The sequence below is a fragment of the Lissotriton vulgaris genome, chromosome 2_1, assembly GCF_964263255.1.
Source record: "Lissotriton vulgaris chromosome 2_1, aLisVul1.2, whole genome shotgun sequence".
NCBI lineage: Eukaryota > Metazoa > Chordata > Amphibia > Caudata > Salamandridae > Lissotriton > Lissotriton vulgaris.
In genome coordinates, this window is record NC_141687.1 from 1,833,188,559 (window position 1) to 1,833,211,262 (window position 22,704).

Genomic DNA, 22,704 nt, shown 5'->3' on the forward strand with positions numbered 1-22,704 from the left:
CGAGGGTATCTCTTAAGCTGGTCTGGATCTGCTGCTAAATTCAGATATTCAATGGTGTATGCTGAATCTCGGGACGACGGTCTGGATTCTCTGGACGGTGACCTTCGCTCCCACCTGGACCGACGTGACTCTCTGCTGGAATGTGATGATCCAGAGGACTGTTCCGTCTGATCCTGGACAGCTCGCGCGTGGTGCCTCCGAGTGTCGGACCGAGACATTCTTGGGGCTCTGCTTCGTGTGTCAGACCGAGTTGTCCCTGTGGGACCATTTCGTTTTTCTTTATTGTACTATTGTCTGTATTGCTTCGAAGTGGTTAGTTCGACCACACTTCCGACATCTCTGGCCCATGGCCGGGCAGCTGTCCACATGAGGGTAATCATACCCACATCGGTAGCATTTTCTCACTCTTTCCGATCTTTTCTCCTTCTTCCATGGTTCTCGTCGTTGATATCTTGATTGCTCTTGACGGGACGATGTGTGCGATCTCCATTGCTTGTCACTTGAGCTTCTCCAACTGTCACTTTTGGCGTGCACACGTCGCACCTGTTCATGACTCCCTTTGTGTTCCGTTTCCATGACGGCTGCATACTTCTCCGCCTGATCATAAGCTCGTGTCATTTCCTCTATTTCATCCAGTCCATGTGCTTTTCTCAGCAGCCGCCTCCTGAGTTGATCCGAATAACATCCATCTATTATTTGAGATTTGATGGCGTCATCAGTAGAGAAATTATCAAATTCACAGTATTTGGCTAGCCTCCGCAGACGCATCATGAAGGCACTCATGGGCTCATCCTTCCCTTGCCGAGCGGAGTGGAATGAGTGGCGCTCATAGTCTACATTTCGCTTGTGAAGAAACTTTTTATTCAAAACCTCACATGCTTTAACATAAGTATCCACGTCGGTAGCAGGAAGGTCTTTGAGTATTTTGACTATCTCTCGCCCCGCCAGGTTGCGCAGAACAATCAACTTTTTTTTTTCGTCTACGATATCTGAGCCTGCAGTGTAGTCTTCAAACTCTTCCAGCCACTCTTGCCATTTGGGACCCATGCTCCCTCCCGTTGTCACCTTGAGAGGTGCGGGTGTCCGTAGAAGCGACCCACTTGATGGAGGCTGAGCATTCTCTTCGTCGGACATTTTGCAGCAATCTCACTTGACTTCGCCAATGCTTGTTTCCTTGCCAATGCTTGTTTGTTTCTGTCGCCAATGCTTGTTTGTTCGCCAATGCTTGTTTCTTTCAGTCGCCAATGCTTGTTTTATTTGCCAATGCTTGTTTCTTTCTGTCGCCAATGCTTGTTTGTTCGCCAATGCTTGTTTCTTTCAGTCGCCAACGCTTGTTTTATTTGCCAATGCTTGTTTCTTTCCGTCGCCAATGCTTGTTTCTTTCACGATGCCTGACTTCAAAATGGCCGCTCTATGATAACCAAGGGGTATGTCCTGACGAGCGCCTGACTCTAAGATGGCCGCCGCCAATGTAGTCACACGAGGTTTCTCTCTCGCTGGATTCAGACACTCCAGACTCACCGGCCGGCAGTTGCAGGGCAGCGCGCTCCAGGAATCACTCTTCCTTGGCCACCACAGCGACCAGGTAAGGTTGGGGTGGGCTCCCGCCTTGCCCAGCACTTTTCCGCGTTTCTCGGCCGATCGCGTGCCAAAACCCACGCATCAGGCGTGAGGTCGGCACTTTCACCGGTGCAGGCTCCGGTTTTGGTGCGCTTAATCGCGGTAGGCAGCGATTTCTTCGGGGCAGCGCCCCTTTCACCAGGGCACCTTCTGACTTGCTGTGGGGCACTGGACAGGGTCGGAGTGGGCTCCCGACTCCTGTTTTGCATCGGCTGAGTGACACACCCCCGGCGGGAATCGCGCTGAGGCGGTTCTTCGACCGAGCGTCCCAGCGCTCCCAGGTCACGGTATACTCGGGGTTTCTAGCGTCTTTGGGGCCGCGGTCACTCGTTCTTGACCCTCCTCGGCCGGCCTCAGCTTCTTCAGGCAGCGGAGCTCGTCTCTCGACGCTGCAGGGGACAGGGTGTCTCTAGGTGGTCTCGTGGGCTGCAATTAACGAGATCCCACCCTCGTCGCCAGTTGTAGCGTCCAGCTACAATAAACACACACACTTATGGTTGCCTTATAACTGGAACTTTATTTATCATGTCTTATCCATACCCTGTCCCTACACTAACTAACTCTTTCCTGTGTCCACTCCTCCTCTTCCTCTGGCCCCCTAGCTCCTCCCACTCCCAACTACTGGTGTGCTAACTTCACAACACAATTCACTGGCACTTTTGGAGAGCTGAAAGTTATCTGTACCGTCGAAGCAATTTCAGATAAAATAAGCTGTGTTCATTGTATGGGAACAAGGGTTCATTAATTACAAAAATGTGGAGCATTCTTTCTCTCTGCTTCGGCATTTTCGCAGAGCCGGCTGCAGTTCCAGTCAAGATCCCCGGTCACATATATTATTTATCGATTTTAGTAAATTTCTTGTCTGCACTAAAAGAGACGTAAGCTTGAACATATTAGCCTGTTTGGGCCAGAGCCTGTACAAGAGTCATCTCGACAAACGGAGGCTGGCCGTGCTTTCAATTTATTTCACAGACCATTTAGCGGAGTAGAGCCTCGCACTGTCTGAGTGGGTGACATTTTCAGATATAAAAACCACTTGTGATTTATTTGCAATGAGCCTCTAGGTTTTTGTCTGCATTTACAGATTGATTTACAGAGCGCAATTAAAATACTAGGAAACCTATTTGTTTCGTATCTGTAACCACCTCTTTGTGCCATTGTTAACACGTAGTTGAAAATACCACCATTAGGACACGCTCATTGTTTGCTGGCTAAGCCTTCTTTCCTCATCAAACAAACGGGTGACCTGTCCGCCATTCGACAAACCATATGTTGGGAGACGGTGAACTGCTGGGAGCCCCCTTCCCTTCCCAGTTAGTTACACATGGCGATTCTGTCCCCGTCTCCAGGGAAGGCTTTTACGGGAGCAGGCTACAGCGCCTCTGGGGCTTCTGTGCGCAGGAGTTAGGAAGAGAGGCAGCAAGTACAAGGGACATATTTAGAAGAACGCCTTTCTCCCGCTCTGCTTTTTGTACACAGGCGTTATCAAGAAGAAAGTCTGACTGCGGAAGCCTGGAGCTGCTTTGCTTCTGTGTGTGCTGTGTGCTGTATACTTCCTGAATCTGTCTCCGTTTAACACACTCGAATATGGGGAACTTGGATAACACAGTGAGTTAAACAGCGATTGCTCCGGACTTTCTGGCTGCAACCCCCAGGGACAGAGGTGGCCACAGCGGCTTCACAGGCTTACCCCCTGCTATGACAGACTTTCAACCGCCTGGTACTTTTCGCCTGTACATTCAGATCGCTTGATATTGTTTCTCAAGAGGAACACAACTCTAACCGCTGCCGTGGGCGGTTGGCGGAGTTAAAATTCAACCTGAGACCGCACTGCAAGTGTATGCCCCAGCGGGCAGTGATTGCCCATGTGAATGGGCTTGGTGTGGGGGTCACAAGGTGAAGGGACGGCCCCTCCTCTCTTGCCCACAGGCTGGGGATGGCGAGGGGTGGCTGGCGCACTGGTCTCCACCCCTCCCGATGTGTGCTCTCCTCTCGACCGTGTTATGTTAAACCGTGCAGTGCCAACACGTGCGCCCCCAGAGGCTGCACCCCAAAGGCTGCTGCACACGGGCTTGTGGGGGTTCGTCAACTCATATGCTTCGGGGTGAACTGTAGCTTGGCAGTGACTTCACGCACAGAGCTGGTGGCAGGGGGCACACTGCCCTGGAGGAGTGAAAACCAGGCTGCCAACTTTCGTAAGGCCGGGTTGGCAGGCAGCGCCATGACAGTTAACAGTTACTAGCCTGGCAAAAGAACAGCGATTAACCCGCCTCATCAGAGGCAATGGGGGTGACGCCTATTTATAGCTCATCCTGCCTGTCGTGTTTATCCGCATTCTGGTGCTCAAAGTCCCGGATTAATCATGGGAAATGCAAACTGCAAGTGACAGACAGACTGCCAAGACAAAAACACCACCAGGTGCGCAGCTCTCGCCTGACGCGGGACGACGTGTGATCTGCCGGCCGCACCTCTCAGCATTCTTTCCGGGCCTGCCCTCCCCGGCAGGGCCCGCTTGTCTGAGCACCGAGCCTCCCTCCTAGCCAGACTAGCTCCGCTGTCCCTGGGACGCATTCCCTCAGCAAACACCCGGGCCTACAGGGAGGGAGTGTCGGACCACTCTCGCCCGCAGAGCTCTGCTTTCCAGAGCAGGCACTCCCCTTCCCTCCAAACCTGTGCTCTGCTCTCCCACCTCTCCACATTGCTAACACCCGGGTCTGCAGGGGGCGCCAGCCCCTTCTCACCTGCAGGGCACAGGCTTTCATGAGCATCCCCCCTCTTTCTTCCAGGCCCCCCACCCTTCAAACCTGTGCCCTTCCACATTTCCACAGCAAACACCCGGGCCTGTAGAGTATGCCAGCCCGTCATCGTCTGCAGGGCACAGGCTTTGAAGCCCTCCTCCTTGCCCCCAAACTCCCCAACCTGTTTAGTCCCACCACTCACCTGCCCACAGCAGCCCACTCTCACCTGCAGAGCACTAGCTTTCCGAAACAACCCCCCCTCCCTTCCCCAAAGTCCCCCCTCAACCCTGCTTTCACACCTCTCTTCATTCCCACAGTAGGCATCGAAAAAAGTCTGAGCAGTTCTCACACGCCGCCCAGCTTTCCCACACACAGAACTTTGTATCCAGGCAGCTAAAAACCGCTCACACATTTAAACATTCCCACAGCCCACGCCCTCCATTGTTTTCACTGCCCTTGGTGTGCCAGAGACACCCCCGCGACTGCCCTCTCACACCTGTCTACCTTCTCACAGAAGGTAACAGTTATCGCGTTGCCTCCTGCCCAGCCAGGGCTTCCGGGAAGAAATAAGTGCCTCGCCCAACGTGCTTCTTAGGAGCTCTGCTAGGCGCTACCTAATAGCGCGGTTGGCGAATTCCAGGCTGCCCCGTGCCTCTTCCTCGAGCACCCTCCGCTGCCCTTTATCTTTTGCTCACTCTCGCAAGCTTTTTGTAATCCATGCTTTCTCCCTTTGTTGCAGATTTTTATTGTTGTTATTTTTTATATAGCGCAAACTAGACCCGAAGGTACCAGAGTGCTTTATACATAAGCACCAGTTGCGTAAGAGACGGACACATTCATTTCCCAAAAAAACACGTGCCAGTGTCCACCACATGCAAATACCCTCACAGATTAAGCACTGCCCTGGCCTTTCACATCACTCCCACACTCATTTGTATCCACCCAGTTTTACTGCACCTCACATGTAAATTAATACTGTAAGCTGGCTCTTTAGGCCTGACACAGTCATGCAAGGCAGTGTGTTTTTCACTTATCAAATTGGGGGGCACTGGAACTATGCAATTTTGCTGCCAGCCCCCTTTCCCCCCAAAATAATGGATTTGCCACATAATTCATAATCTGCTGCACCATCTACACATTTTATCCCCCAAAAATGTTTTTAATGCAAATGGATCACAAGTTACAACAAGCATTTACAATGCAACGGTCTCGCCTTTGCCAAAGTTAGAGCTATTGGCATTGTAAATGACAACATTTTTATTTATGTGTCTATCTATCGCATCACCACAGCATCACTCAGCACCACCACAGCATCACTCAGGGGCAACACAACATCACTATGCGCTACCACAGCATCACATGTCACCACCACAGTATCACTCGCCACCACAGCATCACTCGTCGCCACCACAGCATCACTCGTCGCCACCACAGCATCAATCTGTGCAACAATTCAACAACAACTGGTTCAAATATGTTCTCTCAATGTTTCAAGCTTCATTACAAATGTCACAAACAAATGTGAATATTTCACTTCTGTTCTTGGATTTTCATCACAATAAAATACACTGAACATAATCTTCACAAAAGTTATTTACAAAAGTTTAAGTTATTGCCATTATAAATTACAATAACTTTTATTTAAGTATTAATTATTTTAAAAAAAACAAAAGCAATTGTTATTTGTAATATCAATACATCTAAGTCACGTAAATACAACACATATTGCGTTACAAAGGCTATAGGTGTCACATTTGCAAAAGGTATAACTATTGGCATTGTAAATGACAAAGCTATTAATTTCGCTATTTTCAAAACCAACACATAAATAAAAAATGTGACATTTACAATACCAATAACTCAATCTTTCCTAATGCGAGACCTATTGCATTGCAAATGCTTGTTTTAATCCATGGAAGGAAACACTGTGTTTTCACTGCGAATATGAGAAAACGTGGCCTATCTTTCAATGCAAATATTTCTCACCTTTCTGTTAAGACTCGGCTGGTTCAGACCTTAGCGTAGAACCATTAAAATCCAATAATAATGGTGATGCTGCCAGTGTGAACGGAGCATAAAATGCCCTCAGACTAGCGCACACTGTGTTTGTAAATGCAAACAGTTGCAGTGTTCACAATTCGGACTATTGTAAAAAAAAAGAAAAAATCCACTTTCTAACAAGCATTTGTAATGCAATAGGTCTCGCATTATAGAAACTTTGACCTATTGGTATTGTAAGTGATAATGCCTTTTATTATTACAGGTTTTTTAAAACACACAAATAAAAGGCATTGTCATTTACAATGCCAGTAGCTCAAAATCTCGCAATTGCGAGACCAATTGCATTGCAAATGCTTGTTCCCTTTGAAGTCGTTAGGGATCAATTGTTCCTTGCAGCATTACTCATGTTCCTTTGTTCATTTAGTAGTAACCTGTGCACCCCATCTCTTTTAGGAAGCCTTTTTGTTGCATTGTTCTTTTGGAGTTATTATCCTCCATCGTTCTTTTTGGTATCAGTAAAGCACAGTTCCAGGAGAAGCTTGGGCCCATTTGTTTTCCTTTTGAAGTCGATGGCATTTGATTGTTCATTTTGGAGTCCTGTGTTCTCGATTGCAATGTGTGTTCTTTTGTTCCTGTCAGAGTCCATGGTTCTCCATTTCCGTTTCTGAATTAACTTGAGCTTTTTTTTTAGGTCTGTCTACAGACGGCTTTAATTGTTTAGTTGACTCACTTTATTAATTCTTCCAAAAACAACAGTAAGGAGGTGAAAGAGAGAGAGAGAGAGAATGTCCATTGGGACAGCCCCATTCAGTCATGAATTTTCTTGACCATGGCATTTTGAGGATGTTTTATTGTCCCATTTGTGTTCCTTTTAGCTGTTGGTAATGGGACCATCAGTAGTCCTGTTGTTAAACTGTTGATGTGACGTGTAGTTTAAGATAAAGTGTACGTTTTTATACATTCAATGTATTTAGACCCAATGTTCATATCCTGGTGACCATATAGAACATACTAGGTCGTGGAGATGTAATCTTTAGTCTCCCTCCTTTTCAGATATGTTTCAATATGAATGTTGTATGAGTCCGCATGAGTCTATATGAGTTGTGTATTGTGTGGTTTTTGTATGAATAAAGATTCGTTTCTTGGGGGCTATTTGTTCAATTGTATTTTGTATGTAAGTGTGTACCTATTGTGACAATACTGCTGATTTTTTCACTTGTTAAAAAAAGTTTTTAAAAAAGAAATAAGAAAAAAGAGTTAAGAAATGAATCTATATTTGACATTTACAGAAAAAACGTACAATAAAAAGTAAATAAATAACAATGATAAAGTTTATCCTGGAAGTTTTGTTTATATGATTGTACTTCTGTCAAGCCCTATTGCACATATGTTTGCCTAGATAGAAAAGAAATATAGGTTGTGAGGGATTTATTCATTATATGTTTACTTTGCTGAAAACCAGACTCTTAATTTCTGAATTATGGTTTTTTGTTTGGTAAGAACATGCTGATTTTGCTTTGCATGCATCTTAATTTCACCACTAACAGCACAAATGCCTTCTATCTTCTGTGCCCTTTTCTTACTACTCTTCTTTGAGGATACACTTTAGGTCTGCTAATGCAGTCGTTTCATCAACAGTCCTTATTGCTGTTGTCACAGATGCTGCTACTTTAAGGGAACTCACATTCTATGTCAGCTGTGGCAACCCAAAAAGAGCCGTCCAGCAATTACCAAACACTTCTCCTAGCAACAAAAACAGTCCTATTGATTTTGCCAATGCTTTCTTTATGGGATAGCACTCTGTACTGTGCTGTTTCTTTTGCAGTCATTTGTGCCCAATTGTTGTTTGTGGGGGTCAGTGACGTTTGATTGCTCATATTGGAGTTCATCTTCCTCTCGTTTTCAAGCAGCTGAGCCTCTGTGGTCAGCTGCTTGAAAGCAGACATGAGTCAGTACTTTTTAGGTCTGGCTTGGCAGCACAGTTTTTACTGACCTTATGTGACCAACCTAAAAAAGGGCACTCAGGAGTACCACAGAGAGGGGCATTGACTGCACTCATAACGTTGTTGGAAAGGAGAACATGTTTTGATTGGACAGAAATTGTGTGCACTAAGCACTGTGATGCCGTTTATGCATCTTAGATAAGTAGATCATTTACAGGGTTTGGTTTTCTCTGGCAGCAGCACAGATTCCCTTCCATTTCCATCATTAAATTCAGAATTTAGTTGAGTGCTTGAAAGCAGTATAAAATGCCCAGAACTACAGTAATCCGTGTGCATTTTTAGCTCTGCCTGGCCAGTGCTGCTGTCACTGAACCTTCTGTGATCAACAAAAAACAGCTTTCAGTACTACTGAGATAAGGGGTTAGGCTCAACCCACATGTTATTCATTTCCATGAGTAGAGGATTTGATTGTGCAGAAGTTGTGTGTGTGCTTCCACTAAAAAAAGTGCTTGTATTGAACTTTAGGCTAGAGGTGGTAATACTTATACTCAGCACTGCAGTACTGAGTTGTTTAGGGTGGCAGCTAATGATCATGGCTATAGGCCTCATCTATTTATTATGAAAAGTTACAAATGCCTAATTAGTACACAGGGGAAAGATATACAAGATGCCATAGGTCTGGTCTGTTTATTATGAAAAGTTATGACAAAATCAGCAGGCCTAGAGTACTTATTATGAAATAAACTTGTTAAGCTAATAGGCCTCGAAGAGTAGATTATTAGCACACTATGTTTCATGCTGTAAACATGTATTTGTTTACATGTAATCTCACGAAGTACAATAGAAGGGAAGTGTTTTGGTATTGATCGCCCACTCTGACAAACCCTGGGAGTAGAAGATTTTCACTGGGATGATTCTTGCTAGAACCTGTTGATAGAGGATGTATGTTGTTTTGCCAAGTGTAATACTGAATATTTTTGTTATTTTATAACAGTATACATGATGGTCTCTATTTTAGACACAATTCGGTAGCCCTCGGTTCCTTCAGGGTGATCTGTTTGCAATGAAAAGTTATGGTAAAGAAAGTAGGCCTGGCTCACGTATTCTGAAAAGCATGTGATATAGGCAATGGGCTTTTAAGGGTGGATTGTTAATATACTGTGCTAAAGCCTCTAGGCAGGTTTTTTGGAGAGATGTGTGAAAATTACACAATTTGCATTCACGTAATTTCTCAAAAATTCAGAAAAATTACTTGAAATGCAAATCCAGCAATTAACACAATAATTTATCACAAAATGCATTCTCTGTCAAATTTTAACATGAGTACTGCTTTTGCACTTCAAAATAGAACTACTAACACAAGTACGGCGAACAATAGCCATTTGCTTTCTGGTTGTTTGTATTGTCCCCGCACTCCTGTGCTATGATTATGTCAGAAACGACAGTGTAATTATGAAGCTCTGCATAATTTTGGGAAATTAGCTTAGAGCAAAATTTCAAAGTTAGGTAAATTACACCTGCATAATTTAAATTTCACCCACTCCTAGTATTTAATCTGGGAAAAGCTGAGGAACATCCCACCAAATAAAATTCTCCTCATGAGACGAGACCAGACCCACGTCCTCATTGGGGCCCTGATTAGTTTCAGTTAAGGCGACAATAACCACAGAAATTAATGTAAATTTTTTGAGAGATTATGTTTTACATCAAAATCTAATGTATGTTAGGAATTTCTATTACATCAAATGCTCCAATCCTACTCCATAGATTTGGGCATTGAATTGGTCTTGACAAACACCATGAAACCTATGGGGCCACCAAGGGCAGAAACATGTCGACCAAGTTGGAATCCAAGTATATTTATGTCCAGGGAGTCCCTTATGTTTTTTTTAGCTTTACCATGACATCCTATAGTCAATAAATAGAAAGCTTTCCTCATTTTGGATCTCCTCAGGTAATTTTGGGCTCATTAAGTGTTTTGGTCCAATCTGCACTCACCAACCCTCTGGATTAAAAAAAAGGAAATCTTCAGAATGGGAAAGATCAATAAGCCACAGTGGCATTTTGACCTTAGGATAAAAGATTTCCATAAAGAGCTCCGTAAAGGCGCCCATCAGGTATTGCACCTGATACCCGACAAGAAACAGGTTCCAGTGATGAAGCATGCCACCTCAGTGGTTGAGCGTCCCAAAATTTAGGCACTATTCCTAACATAGCCAAAAACTGATCAGTAAATCACAAGCAAATATAGTTTTGTAACATCATAATTTTGGTATATGTTTCAAGCTTTTAGAGGATGTCTGACGGATTGAACAGGCTCCCCCCCCCCATTGATATTCATTGTATGGGCTAGTACTTTTTTACACAGAATCTCACGGATTACCTCACTAGGCCAGGGTTTTTTGTGACCCACCTGATCGAATCTTGGGAATAAAAGATTTTCACAATAGTAATACTTATTAGACAATATTAGTAGGGAATTTATATTGCTTTAACAACTGTAATTTTGTACATATTTATAATGTTGTTACAGTATACCTGATGGATGGATGTCATGTGTGAAAGCTCATATCCAATACAGTAGATCTGAGTTGGTTTTGGAGATAAACCAAGAATTAAGGTTATAGGCCTTATTGTTTATAATGAAAAGTTCTGATAAAGGCAATAGGCTGGCACATTGACATATTGATTGTGAAAAGCATAAAGTCAGTAACCATTTAAGGATGGTTTGGTGTTACTCTGTCTTAAAGCCTGCAGATAGGTATTTTGTTATAAGAAATCTCACAGATTACCTTTCTAGGGAAGGATTTTGGTGTTGGTAACCTCCTCCAACAAACCTCAAGGATCAAATTGTTTCCACTGTAATAATTCCTGCTATAATCTCTTTAGAAGGCTTAACAGGCCTAGCTGTCTATCAGGACCTCGTAATAAAATAGTTATTAAATAATACACATACACATACATATAATTGCAGATCCATGTAGCTACATAGAGGGCTTTTGCATCAGTCTTCTTCTGCCACTGGTCTGCCTGGGTGTCATTTATACCTTGCTTCTATCCACAACACTGTATTGAGTCGGCAATGCTTCAGTCCACATCAGTCATTGGCTTTCTTGCCCTGTGAATGATGACAGTTTCTAATCACATGCGCACTCCACCAAAATGAGGGTGCTTCAGTTTTGGGCTGGTTGGCCAGTCCTTTAATATTTCATTTTTTCTTTTTATAGTACACCTTTCATTTGTTTGCTTCTCCTCTTTTAATGTTAATGTCTTTTTAGAGGATAAACCCGTTCCCTAAACAGTGCTAACAGGTTACTTGGTTGCTGCTAATTTCAATCGCAGTGAGTTGCATCCCACTTGGCCAGTTCCTCTAAACCAGGCGACTATTATGGTAGGCTGCTGTAGCTTTGCTTTACCATACCAAGATGGCAAACAAAATAGTGCTAAAGGTGACAGTCACGCTGGAACTTTTATAACAACAACTGACTATGTAGAGTATCTCTGCTAGATGGGCAACTGCCACTATAGTTTTGTTACTGCAAGCATATGCCCTCCATCTTTAGAATGTAGCATGTTTTTTTGCTTCTATTTGTATTTCATTAATTTACCTTGCATATGTTGATTAGCGTATGTGTTTTCTTGTGGTTTTGTCAGAAGGTGAGTGAAATAATGAGTCGGTGGATGAATGAATGGATGCATAATCCAGCCCTATTGGCATTGCCAATGCTTGTTTGAGAAGAAGCATCAGATTCAAGACCCTCCTGCTCCCTTGTTCCTTAGAATTTCTATTGAAGTCAGTTGTACTCAATTATTTCTTTTGGAGTTGGTATTAACTATGCAGCCAGTTGTACTGGGGATCTAATGTTCATATTGTAGTCGATGTCAGTTTGTCTTGTGGGGATCTGTCTTGTGCTTGTCGTTCTCTTACTAGCCTGATTCTTGTTACCTGAAGCCTTAAAATCAATGCATGTTGAATCCATACATTTCGTTACATGTATAGAGTGAATTTAGCAACAGAGCAATGGAGCTCCATGAAGGAATGGGCATACAATTGATGCAAGAGAGAGCGAGATGGAAGGGCAGGCAGCTCCACTGAAACCACCTATGAGGAGTATTATATGTGGTTGAGTTAGTGAGTTTTTTTGCATGGTGCACACTTCAGATTGAACTGCGTCTAGGCTACTGGGAGGTTTGAAAAGTTTGAAAGTGTGGGATCTGCTTGTTGACACCTGCCTCATTATTTACTGTAACAAACATGATAAGTCCATCTACAATGTCTGTGTAGGTTCTAGGATACTACAACAGGAGAGGAATCAATCCAGAAGCCTTCCTGAATGAGATCAAGCTCATCGCCAGCGACCCCGATGACAAGTATTTCTTTAACGTGACAGACGAGGCAGCATTGAAGGACATTGTGGATGCCCTGGGAGAGCACATATTCAGCCTGGAGGGGGGTGAGTTGCTTTCATCCTTCACCATTACCTCAACATTTCATCAATTGAGACTAGACTCTAGGAGAGGGGTGCTGCGATCATTCTCTAGCTATTTTGACATATAAATGTCTACTTTTAATACAAGACAAAATACAGATTTTAAGCACTTCCAGTTGTGGCAGATAATGGGAACTATGCACAGGAAGACACTGTTTTCTTGCCAGTTCCACAGAATGGTGTCAAGTAGGGAGTCCTGTTGAGAGCTAAAGACTCCTGGTTCTGCAGTGGACCAGAAACCCACTACATCTTGTCTCCTCAGTTCCGGTTTGACTAGTCTGAGCACTTGGCAGGGTCCTTAAAAGTTTATGCTATTTTTAGAGACCTGTAGATCCATATTGATTTTGGATGAGATAAAACAATTTTTATAAGCTGCTGCCAGTAAAAATCCCAAGAAATGTCACAAAAAAACAATTCCTCTTTTATCAAAATCATTCTTCATTCCTGTTTACCTTTGTAATGAATTATACAAGTTTCCATTTCTAATCTGGGACTGGAAGAGAACTCCAGGTGATTTACTGTTCCTCCCCTTATTATATTTCAGGAACCAACAAGAATGAAACCTCCTTTGGCCTGGAGATGTCTCAGGCTGGATTTTCATCACATGTTGTAGAGGTAAGGGAAAGGCTGTGCGTCGCCAGAAATCTTCTCAGCTTCAATATAGAACGAGCAAAGAATAAATCTTCTATGTTTTATTGGCAATGTACCTATTTGTGCTGGGTATTTAGAAGTCAGCATGACCAGCATGTCACCCTACTTTACCTTTGTGTTGCTTAACATGACTATAATTGTATATAATTAGGCATGAGCACTGTTATACCCATTTGGCCAATGTATAACCTCTGGCAAGGCCTGGATGTCCCCAGATTACATTTTGGTCAAGTGACACGACTACTCTGTTACCTCACGTAATATTTCACCTCACATGCCCCTCGTAAACCATGTGTCACATCACATTTTCTCTCTCGCCTCCAACAACAGTGTCACCTTGTGTCATCTCTGTATCATCATACAATGTGTTGCCTCGCATGCCTTCTATGTCACATTATGACCTGTTACCTCACACATCTGACACTTCACCTGACTTTGTTTTGCGAAAAGGACCACGGAAGAAACTCACAATCTGTTACTTCACAATATTTCTGATACCTCATTTGACTTTTGCCAACCCACAAGCCTACTGAGCCATTTCACTTCACCACTACATCCCCCTAAATGACTTCTGTGGGGAACCCATGTATAACTTCACGAGTCCTGTGTTGCTCCATGTGAACTGTAACATAACATGAGCCCTCTGAGCACTTACGTGATATCTCCTTAGCTTCCTATGACTATGTCTGTTTTTGGAATGATACATTCTAGAACCCTAAATGACCTCTGAACTTGAGATGGTTATGGACGAGGAAGTGGTAGAGCTCAGAAGGAGATGGCGCGAAGCATAAAAGACTTACTGCAAGGTCGAATGTTGTTTGGCTGAAAATTGAATGTTAATAGGTAGCAAGGATTGCAGCAGAGGAGGTTAAAGTCTCTGGAAGAAATTAATTTTAACAGACAACTTCAAAATGCTAATTGAGGGAAGATTTTTTAATGGAGAGCAGCAGGTCCTTATTGAGGTATAAATGGAATAAATGTAGAAGTTCAACACTAGGGTGAACAGGGGCGTGTCGGCAGCTGAGATACTCATATCACACAGAGTGGAGATCGTACGTGGTACTATATGGGGTTATTGGCAAGAATGTGTAGAAGAGGGCTGTGGATATGTTTGATCAATGAGGGGAAATATAAAAACAAACAAAAAGGAAGCCAGAGGGCATACAAAGGGTAAATATCAAATAAAGTGTATACTTGCTACCCCTATTTCTCTTCTCTAGCATCTGGAGGACACCAAACCTCAAGGGGTGCATATTGAAAGTGGTCAGTCATGGTCAAGAGTTTTAATTGGCAGCTACACCTATAGAATCAGGTGTCAGCAAGTGGACCCACAGACTCCCATTTTGTAACTTTGATTTACTTAAGGTTTACCCGTGGCTTCAAATGATACTGCTTCTTTAACTGCAAGGCGAGCGAGAACTTCAATGGCTCTTAAATGAAGGGCACCAGCTGAAGGCAAAGGGATACTAGCTAAGGATCATAGTCAAGAGGTAATGCCTCTCTGTGTCTCGTCTGGAAAGTGGCAGATGTTATTAGGCAGGTCAGGGACGACAAAGGCTATCACTCTCACAGTTTTAGAATTCTTCTCTGCAGGTTCTCAACAACCTAGTCACACAGATACCTTTGAGTCAATCTAGGCCAGCAAGTCTGCAAGGTCAGTCTAGCTCCTGGGTAACATGTCGACCTATTGATGTTAGGGGTCATCATACCTACTAAATATCCCACTGTTTTTATCTTCACCGAAGGGCCTTGATAGTTAAAAGGATTCAGGACCCCGAACGCGATTTTAAGTTGCACTTGTAATCCCTTGGCAAAAGAGCTCTGCTTACAAACTGCATCTACCCACTCATATTAGATGTAGTGGGTGAGGATCTGATGATTAAGCATCCCACTGGTAGCACTTGTGGGTGAGGATCCTACCAATATATCCAAAAGATGCCAGGATCACACTAATTCATCTGGGTGCAGATCCACCACCATTTCGAGGTATATAGGGACCAGACAATTGACCTCTTAGACTCTAATAGCAAATATAGTATCAAGGAGCACACTAATATCTAAAGCAATTCAAATGTCAAGTACAATATAATCTTGTAAATCATGGAATTAATTAAACATATGTAGACAGGAGTCTTGATAGTTCTTGTATTCAGTTATGTTGCTTTTATTTTCACAATTAGAAGAATGAATACATGCATCAGCCCAGCCAAAGCGTTTCATCCATAAAAGGACTTCATCAGGGATGAAATATGATGTGGCATCAATACTTATGGAGCAGGCCTTCCGATGGAGAATAGTTATATTTCGTAATGTGAATCCCCCGTAGCGTGCTATCGATCACCCAAATTAAAGCCTCGATTCTTCAGTTGAGATAAGAATTTCCAAGAATGGAGTGATTCTTTAATGATAAATAGATGCAGATGAATCTTATCAGAAAAAAATCCTTCTTGATTAATATATAATCTCTGGGATTCCCTGTAGGGTAAAGAAGGTAATGTCTCCAAGCAAATATCACCAGTCTTCTTGCCAGTCGTCTATCTGTGAATCTTTGTGCTATATCAGATTTTGAGGACTTATTTGCCAGTCATCTATCTGTGAATCTTTGTGCTATATCAGATTTTGAGGACTTATTTGCTGGTGTAGCCCATACAGCCCACACTACTGTTGCGTTACCTTTCTTAGACTCTAAGAGATCACAATTTGAAAAGTGAACCCTCTGGTTTAATTTAGCTAATCATTTTCTTCTGCTAATCTACATAACCAATGGTACAGAGTCTTAATATTGCTTCTCATTACCCCTCGAAATCAAAAGATCAGTTTCATCATTTATGAAAGATAAACAATCTAGTTGTTGCATAAAGCACAAAATATTATTTTTTCCTAAATAATTTCATTGCAGTTCGTTATTAATATAATGTCTACTTCATGGTGTCTTCTACTCCAGTTATTTCTGAAATAAATACTATCAAATACTTCAGTAAGTCACTGTCTAGTTTACTGCAATTAGATGCAACGTCAACAAAATGTGACTCCTTTTTGCACTAGAAGCCCTTATTAGATGATTCACAATTTTTTTTAAATTCTGTAATGATGTTAAATAATCCTGGTTCATAAGGCAGGCAGCATCTTGTGCAATAATGAATATAAATTTATCTAATACGAGGTTTTATACTTTGTACCCAACTGTTCACTCGAAATTTAATGAATTGTGCATGGGTGTTAAATAAAGAATCCATTTGCGACTTAAAGAACTAGGCGCAGCGCCTAGAATTCTGAACCGCCTATATTATTTCTAGCAGATGTTCTAGAGTTATTAGAAAATAGGTTGTTAGCCAACACTTAAAATATTTAGATATTTGTTTATACATTAGGAAATGTATTACAAAAGGAGTTCATAATTGAGCCATTTGAGCTTAAATGGGATACCTCCTACTCTTATAGCAAATTCTTCACTGTATGAGCTTCTGGGGCTTACCGGTTACCAGCCCATAGAGAATATCATGTCATTCAAAATGACAGTTAGTTCATTTGTTTTTAAAAAAATTATTCATCAGTAGCTAATTTTTTTTTAAAAAGTTTTAAAAAACTGACAACCAATAATAAAAGCTTCCGTGCAAGAGAGTCCAAAAACATTTTATCTTCAGGGATCGAACAAGTTAACACTTTTTAAGAAGATCCATGGCGTTCTGTAACTCCAGGTTAATTTTGTAATCTAACATTTTATTTTGCATATAATACTTGAAATAAAGAAATACATAACAATAAAGTTGCAATAGAATCGATCCATTCAGCCAGGTATAGTTAATTCTCATATTAACAGTGACTAGAATTTCGACAAGATAACGTGCCAAAGTTTATAGAACTATCAAGAAACTAATAGACCCTCTTACTGAGTAAAGGAATACGATGACCCTTGACTTTACAATGTAAAGTTTATATCTAGACATCCTATAATCTAGGCTGAACAATCAGAAATTCTTGATAAGTTAACACATCATATATTAAACCTTTGCCATTCTATTGTTTTAGAAGGGAACCTATGTTGTTGTTTTTCCACTTGACTGGACTAAAGGCTTCCTATATGAAGAACACAGCACTAGGGAGAAAGCAGATTTGCCTTTTACGGCAGCTCATTTGAATTAACAAAGTTACTGTCTGATTAATTACTATGTTTATAGGGATCAATATAACTTGAAAAGTAAGTTCATAAAATGAGGACTCTGAAAAAGAGATATTTAGTTTCAGGTAGGTCTTTGCTGTCTAAAAAAATACATTGCACCTGTAAAGTTGACATTGCTTCCATCTCATGATGTTGCAAACCTTTAGTAACTTTGCAAAACTTGGCACTCGAAGATTTTCCCTCATACATTTATTTGATGCATTTTTCCTCACCATTTAACCTTTGCAAAGGCTGTGAAGCTTGCAAAGATTGTAACAAAACTTTAGAAAGTTTGTGGAGGAAAAACTTTACAACTTCATACACTCCTTTTTCTGTGTTAATAGGCAAACATCAGTAAATAAGCTTTCATTTCTGAGGTCCTTCCTACCTTTCCTTTCTCTGGAAGTCAAACTTAATTAGGTAATGAAGTAAAAAATGAGAAAGATAAAAAACAAGTGAGGGAACAGTAGAAAGGTCTGCTAATACTAATGTCCGTAGGTCCCCGGACTGAATTGACATAATTCCCCATTCGATGAAAATAACACCGCGACAGAGCTGCCCAGGGCTTGAAGGTTAGGCTGACCCACCCACAGACATGCGCTGTCCTCCGTAGACCGAGGCCGGCATCTTGCGAGTTTCCTGTTCTCTCTGTGTTCCTTCGCACTCCAGCCTTGGCACGATTTACTTGATGGCTGCTCTCTCTCTGTGTCTTCTGGGCACACGTCCATCCTTCATGCCTTGCCAGCTTTGCACAAGCCACAACTTCTGCTATTTTCCTTGGAGCGTTTAAGCTCCCGGTTTGGCATATCCCTGCTCCCTCTGCTGCGTGCTGACTTTTAAATGCTAATCTTGAAATCTTTTTATAAAGGAGCTTCAGGATTGGTCGAGCGTTTAAACTCATTCAGTTAATGACGGAAATACCTCGCAAGATGTTGCGAAACCATGTTGCAATGCCTTGGACGCACCACATCTTTCTAGGTCAGGAATCAATTAATCAAAAATTCATAGCAGCTGAGCAACTGGAAGTCTTCTGTGCAATATTAGTAAACAATGTCTGAGTTCCTTTAAGACTTATCATGAAAGGTAATAGTTAAGCATTATAAAAGGAAAAGAAGATGGGTTGTGTTGAAGTTAATAACCTTTCATTCTGCACCTGCATTCATCTTATTGCTTGTCGTTCTGTCACTTCTGTCTGTCTGTTTGACGGAAGATGCACCCGTTTTAAGTTAACACTGATAGACCAGTGGCCTTTTCTGAAGCTTCACTAACAGATCATGGACCTGTTTTGAAACAGTGCTGGAAAAACTGTGGGCCTTTCATAGACAACCCTGATGTGCAATTACCCTGTTTGGTAGTAGTACAGATGCTCCACCGGCCTGTTGTCTTGTGGCACTGATGGGCTATTGAGTGCTATTGTGCTACCACTGACAACCCCATGGGTCTGTTCTCTGGTCGAACTGGTGGGATATGGAATGCTTTTGTGTTATTACTAACAAACGCATAGGACATTTCTCAGGTAGCACTGACAGCCCCTGGGTTTGTTCAATTTAACACTGATACAGCACAACTGTGCCACTGATACAGCACCGCCGGTAGTGGTAATGAACCGTGGTGCTGTACTCTGGTAACACTGAAGGACCCCGGGTCAGTACTGAGGAGGCACAGGCGAAGCAAAAAGAGTTAAAATGAATCAATTGAACTGTTTCTTACCCAGGGAACTCATTGGACTCCTTATCTTTGACCCCCCACATAAACAAAATCAAAAATTTGCATACTTTTACCTCTGCACCTTGAACAAAATCCAGCCAGTCTTGTCACCTTCACTTTTAAAACCAGCAGCTCACGCCTTGATTCTGTCATGACTGGACATCGGCAATCCTGCCCTTACGGGCTTCCACTGCCGTACTTATATGATCAGCCAATAAATTTGATCATATTACTCCAATCTTCATAGAGTTGCAAAGGTTCCCTGTTGAAGCTAGAATAACATTCAACAGCAACTCTCCACCCTACCTCATCAATCTTCTCAAGCTGTCAGTTGGCATAAGCGGTCATACAAGCAAAAACAAGCTCCTTCTGAAGTCTCCTATCTTCAAAACATCTCATGTTTCACATCTGTGCTTCCCAAGAGCCTCATCCTCTTTATGGAATGCACTCACTGTGTATCGGAGGACCAAACTGAATCTGCTGTCTTGGCACCAAAAACAAAAGACAAACCTTTTCAAACTGTACCTTACTCAATAGGTCTAATTTTTTTTGTTGATGTATATGTGTGCATTGCTTCCATCTTCATTTATTACAGGTGTTGGACTTGGCATCCTTGGCGTGGTTTTCCCTAACATTTTGCCCTCAGACCTCCTGTTTTTGATGGCCTTAAGATTCTGTGCACTTTACCAGTGCGTATCAGTGCTAAAGTGCTTATGGTCTTTCCCTAAACGTGGTAACATTGGCTAATACGAGTCTGGAGCCAGGGCAGGAAGGGAGGACATCTGTGCACTTCATAAGCCTCTCTTTGAAGTCTCCCCCTTTTCAAAGGCACCACTGAGTATAAGTACTGGACCTCTGACACCACCACTTCAGTACACTTTTGAAACTATGGATGTCCTGCCAGAAAGAAGGACTGCTGTGCTAAGGAAAGGACTGCCACTCTGCTGGACTTCTACTCTGCTGGATTCCTGCCTTGCTGTGCTAAACTGCTCCCTGATACCCTCTTGCCTGGGTGAGAAGGACCGGAACTACATCTCTTGAACCCAGAACCCAAAGTGACTTCAAGGGCTAGTTGGCTGGTCTCCTGATCTGAAGCCTCAGGGACATAAAAGGCTTCCAACAGCCTTGTAATTGCAACTGGACTCTGCCATCTGTGAGTATACCTTGCCAAGTAGTGCCACCCCAGTCCTGGACCCTTGGAAGTGGGCCCAAGGTGCTTACCAGCAGAACCAATGCATTTTCTCTGCTGAGCGCACATGGTCTAGCCAAACCGACGCATCTCCTCTGGTGAGCGCCGCATCCTCGAGCAGAACCAATGCATCGCTGCTGTTGCGTGGATTGGGCCTGGAGCAGAAGGTCTGCATCACCTTCTAATCTTTGGAACTAGCACATCACCGAAGACGTGGCGCATCTCCAACCCAGGTTCTTGCATCGCTCATCAATGGCAGCACATCGCCGGCCTACGCATCGCAGCCTCACAACTCTTCAGAACCGACTCATTGCCTTGGCTGTGCGCTGAATCCTCGATACTCAGACTTCCCATTGCAAGCCCTATCGATGGGATCTCCGACGGCTAAACACAGTATGTTGCATCACATCCTCCTACATCTCAGATCGATGTATCGATTTGACTGCGCAACTCTTCTTTTCTCGGATCTATGCAACAGTCCACAACCAGAATTTAAGGTACTTTGTTCAGGGGGTCTAACCTGGTCTCTGTAGCTGTCCCATGCTCCAATGTGGTTGGCCTGAACTTGTGACTCTGCCCCAGTCCAGTGTGACCAGATATCCTTTGTTGGTGCTTTGTAGTTTTTGGTGCTATTTTAACCTAAAACTTTGAAATTCAATATCTCTAGTTTGCCTGATTGGATTTTTGTCGTTTTGGTCTTGTTTTATTTATTGAAATATACTCTATGTTTTCTAAACCTGGTGTTGGATCTTTTTGTGTGGTGTTTTCACTGTTTATACTGTGTGAAGTGTTGCTCAAATACTTTAAGCCTGACTGCTCTGTGCCAAGCTACCCGAGGGTGAGCACAGGTTAATTTGAGGATAACTGGTGCATTACCCTGACTAGGATTGTGGTTACTGCTTGACCAGGGTTAACTCCACAGTCAATCAGGAACCCAGTTTCTAACAACAGGTCAATACAACCTTGTGCTGCTGCCATTTTGCTACATGCGTTCAGGTGTCTTACCACCCTAAGGTTTCACAACCTGCCCCTCACTGTCTCCTCCCCATCCTGCCCACCCCTTGTTACCTTTCTTCTGTGCCATCTCCTCTTCTTTCTGCTCTCTCCCCTGAGTTCCTCCCCCATTTCCCGCCCCTAGATTTACTCCCTCATTTAACTTCCCCCCTCGCCTCTTCTTCGGGATACTACCCCACACTACCCCTTCTTCCTGTCTGACTGCCCTCTTACAAATATCCACTCACCCTTTCTCAGCTGCCTATTATTTTCCTGATCTATAGCTGTCTGCTCCTTCCTTCCCCTCTCTTGATTTCAATAATTCTTTTGTTTTTATTGTAAGGAAAATAAATTTATAAATTGCTTAAATACCAATTAGCGTCAAGGCGTTACGAGCCATGTAAACAATCTTGAGGATGGGGAATAAAACAGTTGTGTTCGAAATTTGTCCCTCTGGTCCTTATTTGTGGCTTGACCTTCATGTCACTGTTATGTAAAGTGTTTCCATACCTCATGGTGACGAGTGCAATATAAAGCTAGAAATTACATAAATAATGGGTCTGGAGGTGTTATGTACAATGTGTGTACCAGGTATTTTTGCAGTATAAAAGATGGACAAAGAGTTTGTTTTGCCGCAGCACTAGTAGACCATGGATTTGTTTTGTGGTATCACTGATACGTAAGTGGTTTCTTTAACAGTAGCTCTGAGTTAACACTCTTCGCCAATTAACAATGGAAGACATTCTCCTCGACTTGTGGTAATACCTTGATTTACGTCATCTGTTGAACAGTCTTATGTGTGTTATTTTTTGCTGTTCCTCACACAGGATGGAATTTTACTGGGAGCTGTTGGTGCCTATGACTGGACTGGGGCTGTCCTCAAAGAGACCAGCAGTGGAAAAATTGTTCCAAAGAGGGAATCTTACCTCAGGGAGTTCCCAGAAGAACTGAAGAATCATGGAGCCTACCTTGGTAAGCAGATCATAATGGCAGCCATAGTAAGGCTGGACTTTCAAAACCAAGACTATGGCATGTCATAGTCTTCCATTGGCTGCAAAGAGTTCTGCACAACTTTCTAAGGGGGCAAGCAGCACTTTAATTCCATGCAGGGGTTGAATGTCACGGTATTGAGGTTAATAATATTAATTTGCACATATCTCTACTGATATATTGTCCAGGTAAGCATGCACGGAGAACTATAGATTGTATTTTC

At 42.8% G+C, this 22,704-nt stretch overlaps 1 protein-coding gene across 4 annotated transcripts in view; it reads left to right on the forward strand.

The window, feature by feature from the left end:
* The window catches only part of ITGA11 (integrin subunit alpha 11), a 592,938-nt gene that overhangs the window by 280,632 nt on the left and 289,602 nt on the right, over nt 1–22,704 (forward strand). For all 4 annotated transcript variants that reach the window (XM_086957973.1, XM_086957974.1, XM_086957976.1 and 1 more), the window contains 3 exons: nt 12,588–12,756; nt 13,337–13,407; nt 22,319–22,463. In XM_086957973.1, coding sequence (XP_086814099.1) covers nt 12,588–12,756; nt 13,337–13,407; nt 22,319–22,463 — 385 coding nt within the window. The remainder of the gene's footprint in view (nt 1–12,587; nt 12,757–13,336; nt 13,408–22,318; nt 22,464–22,704) is intronic.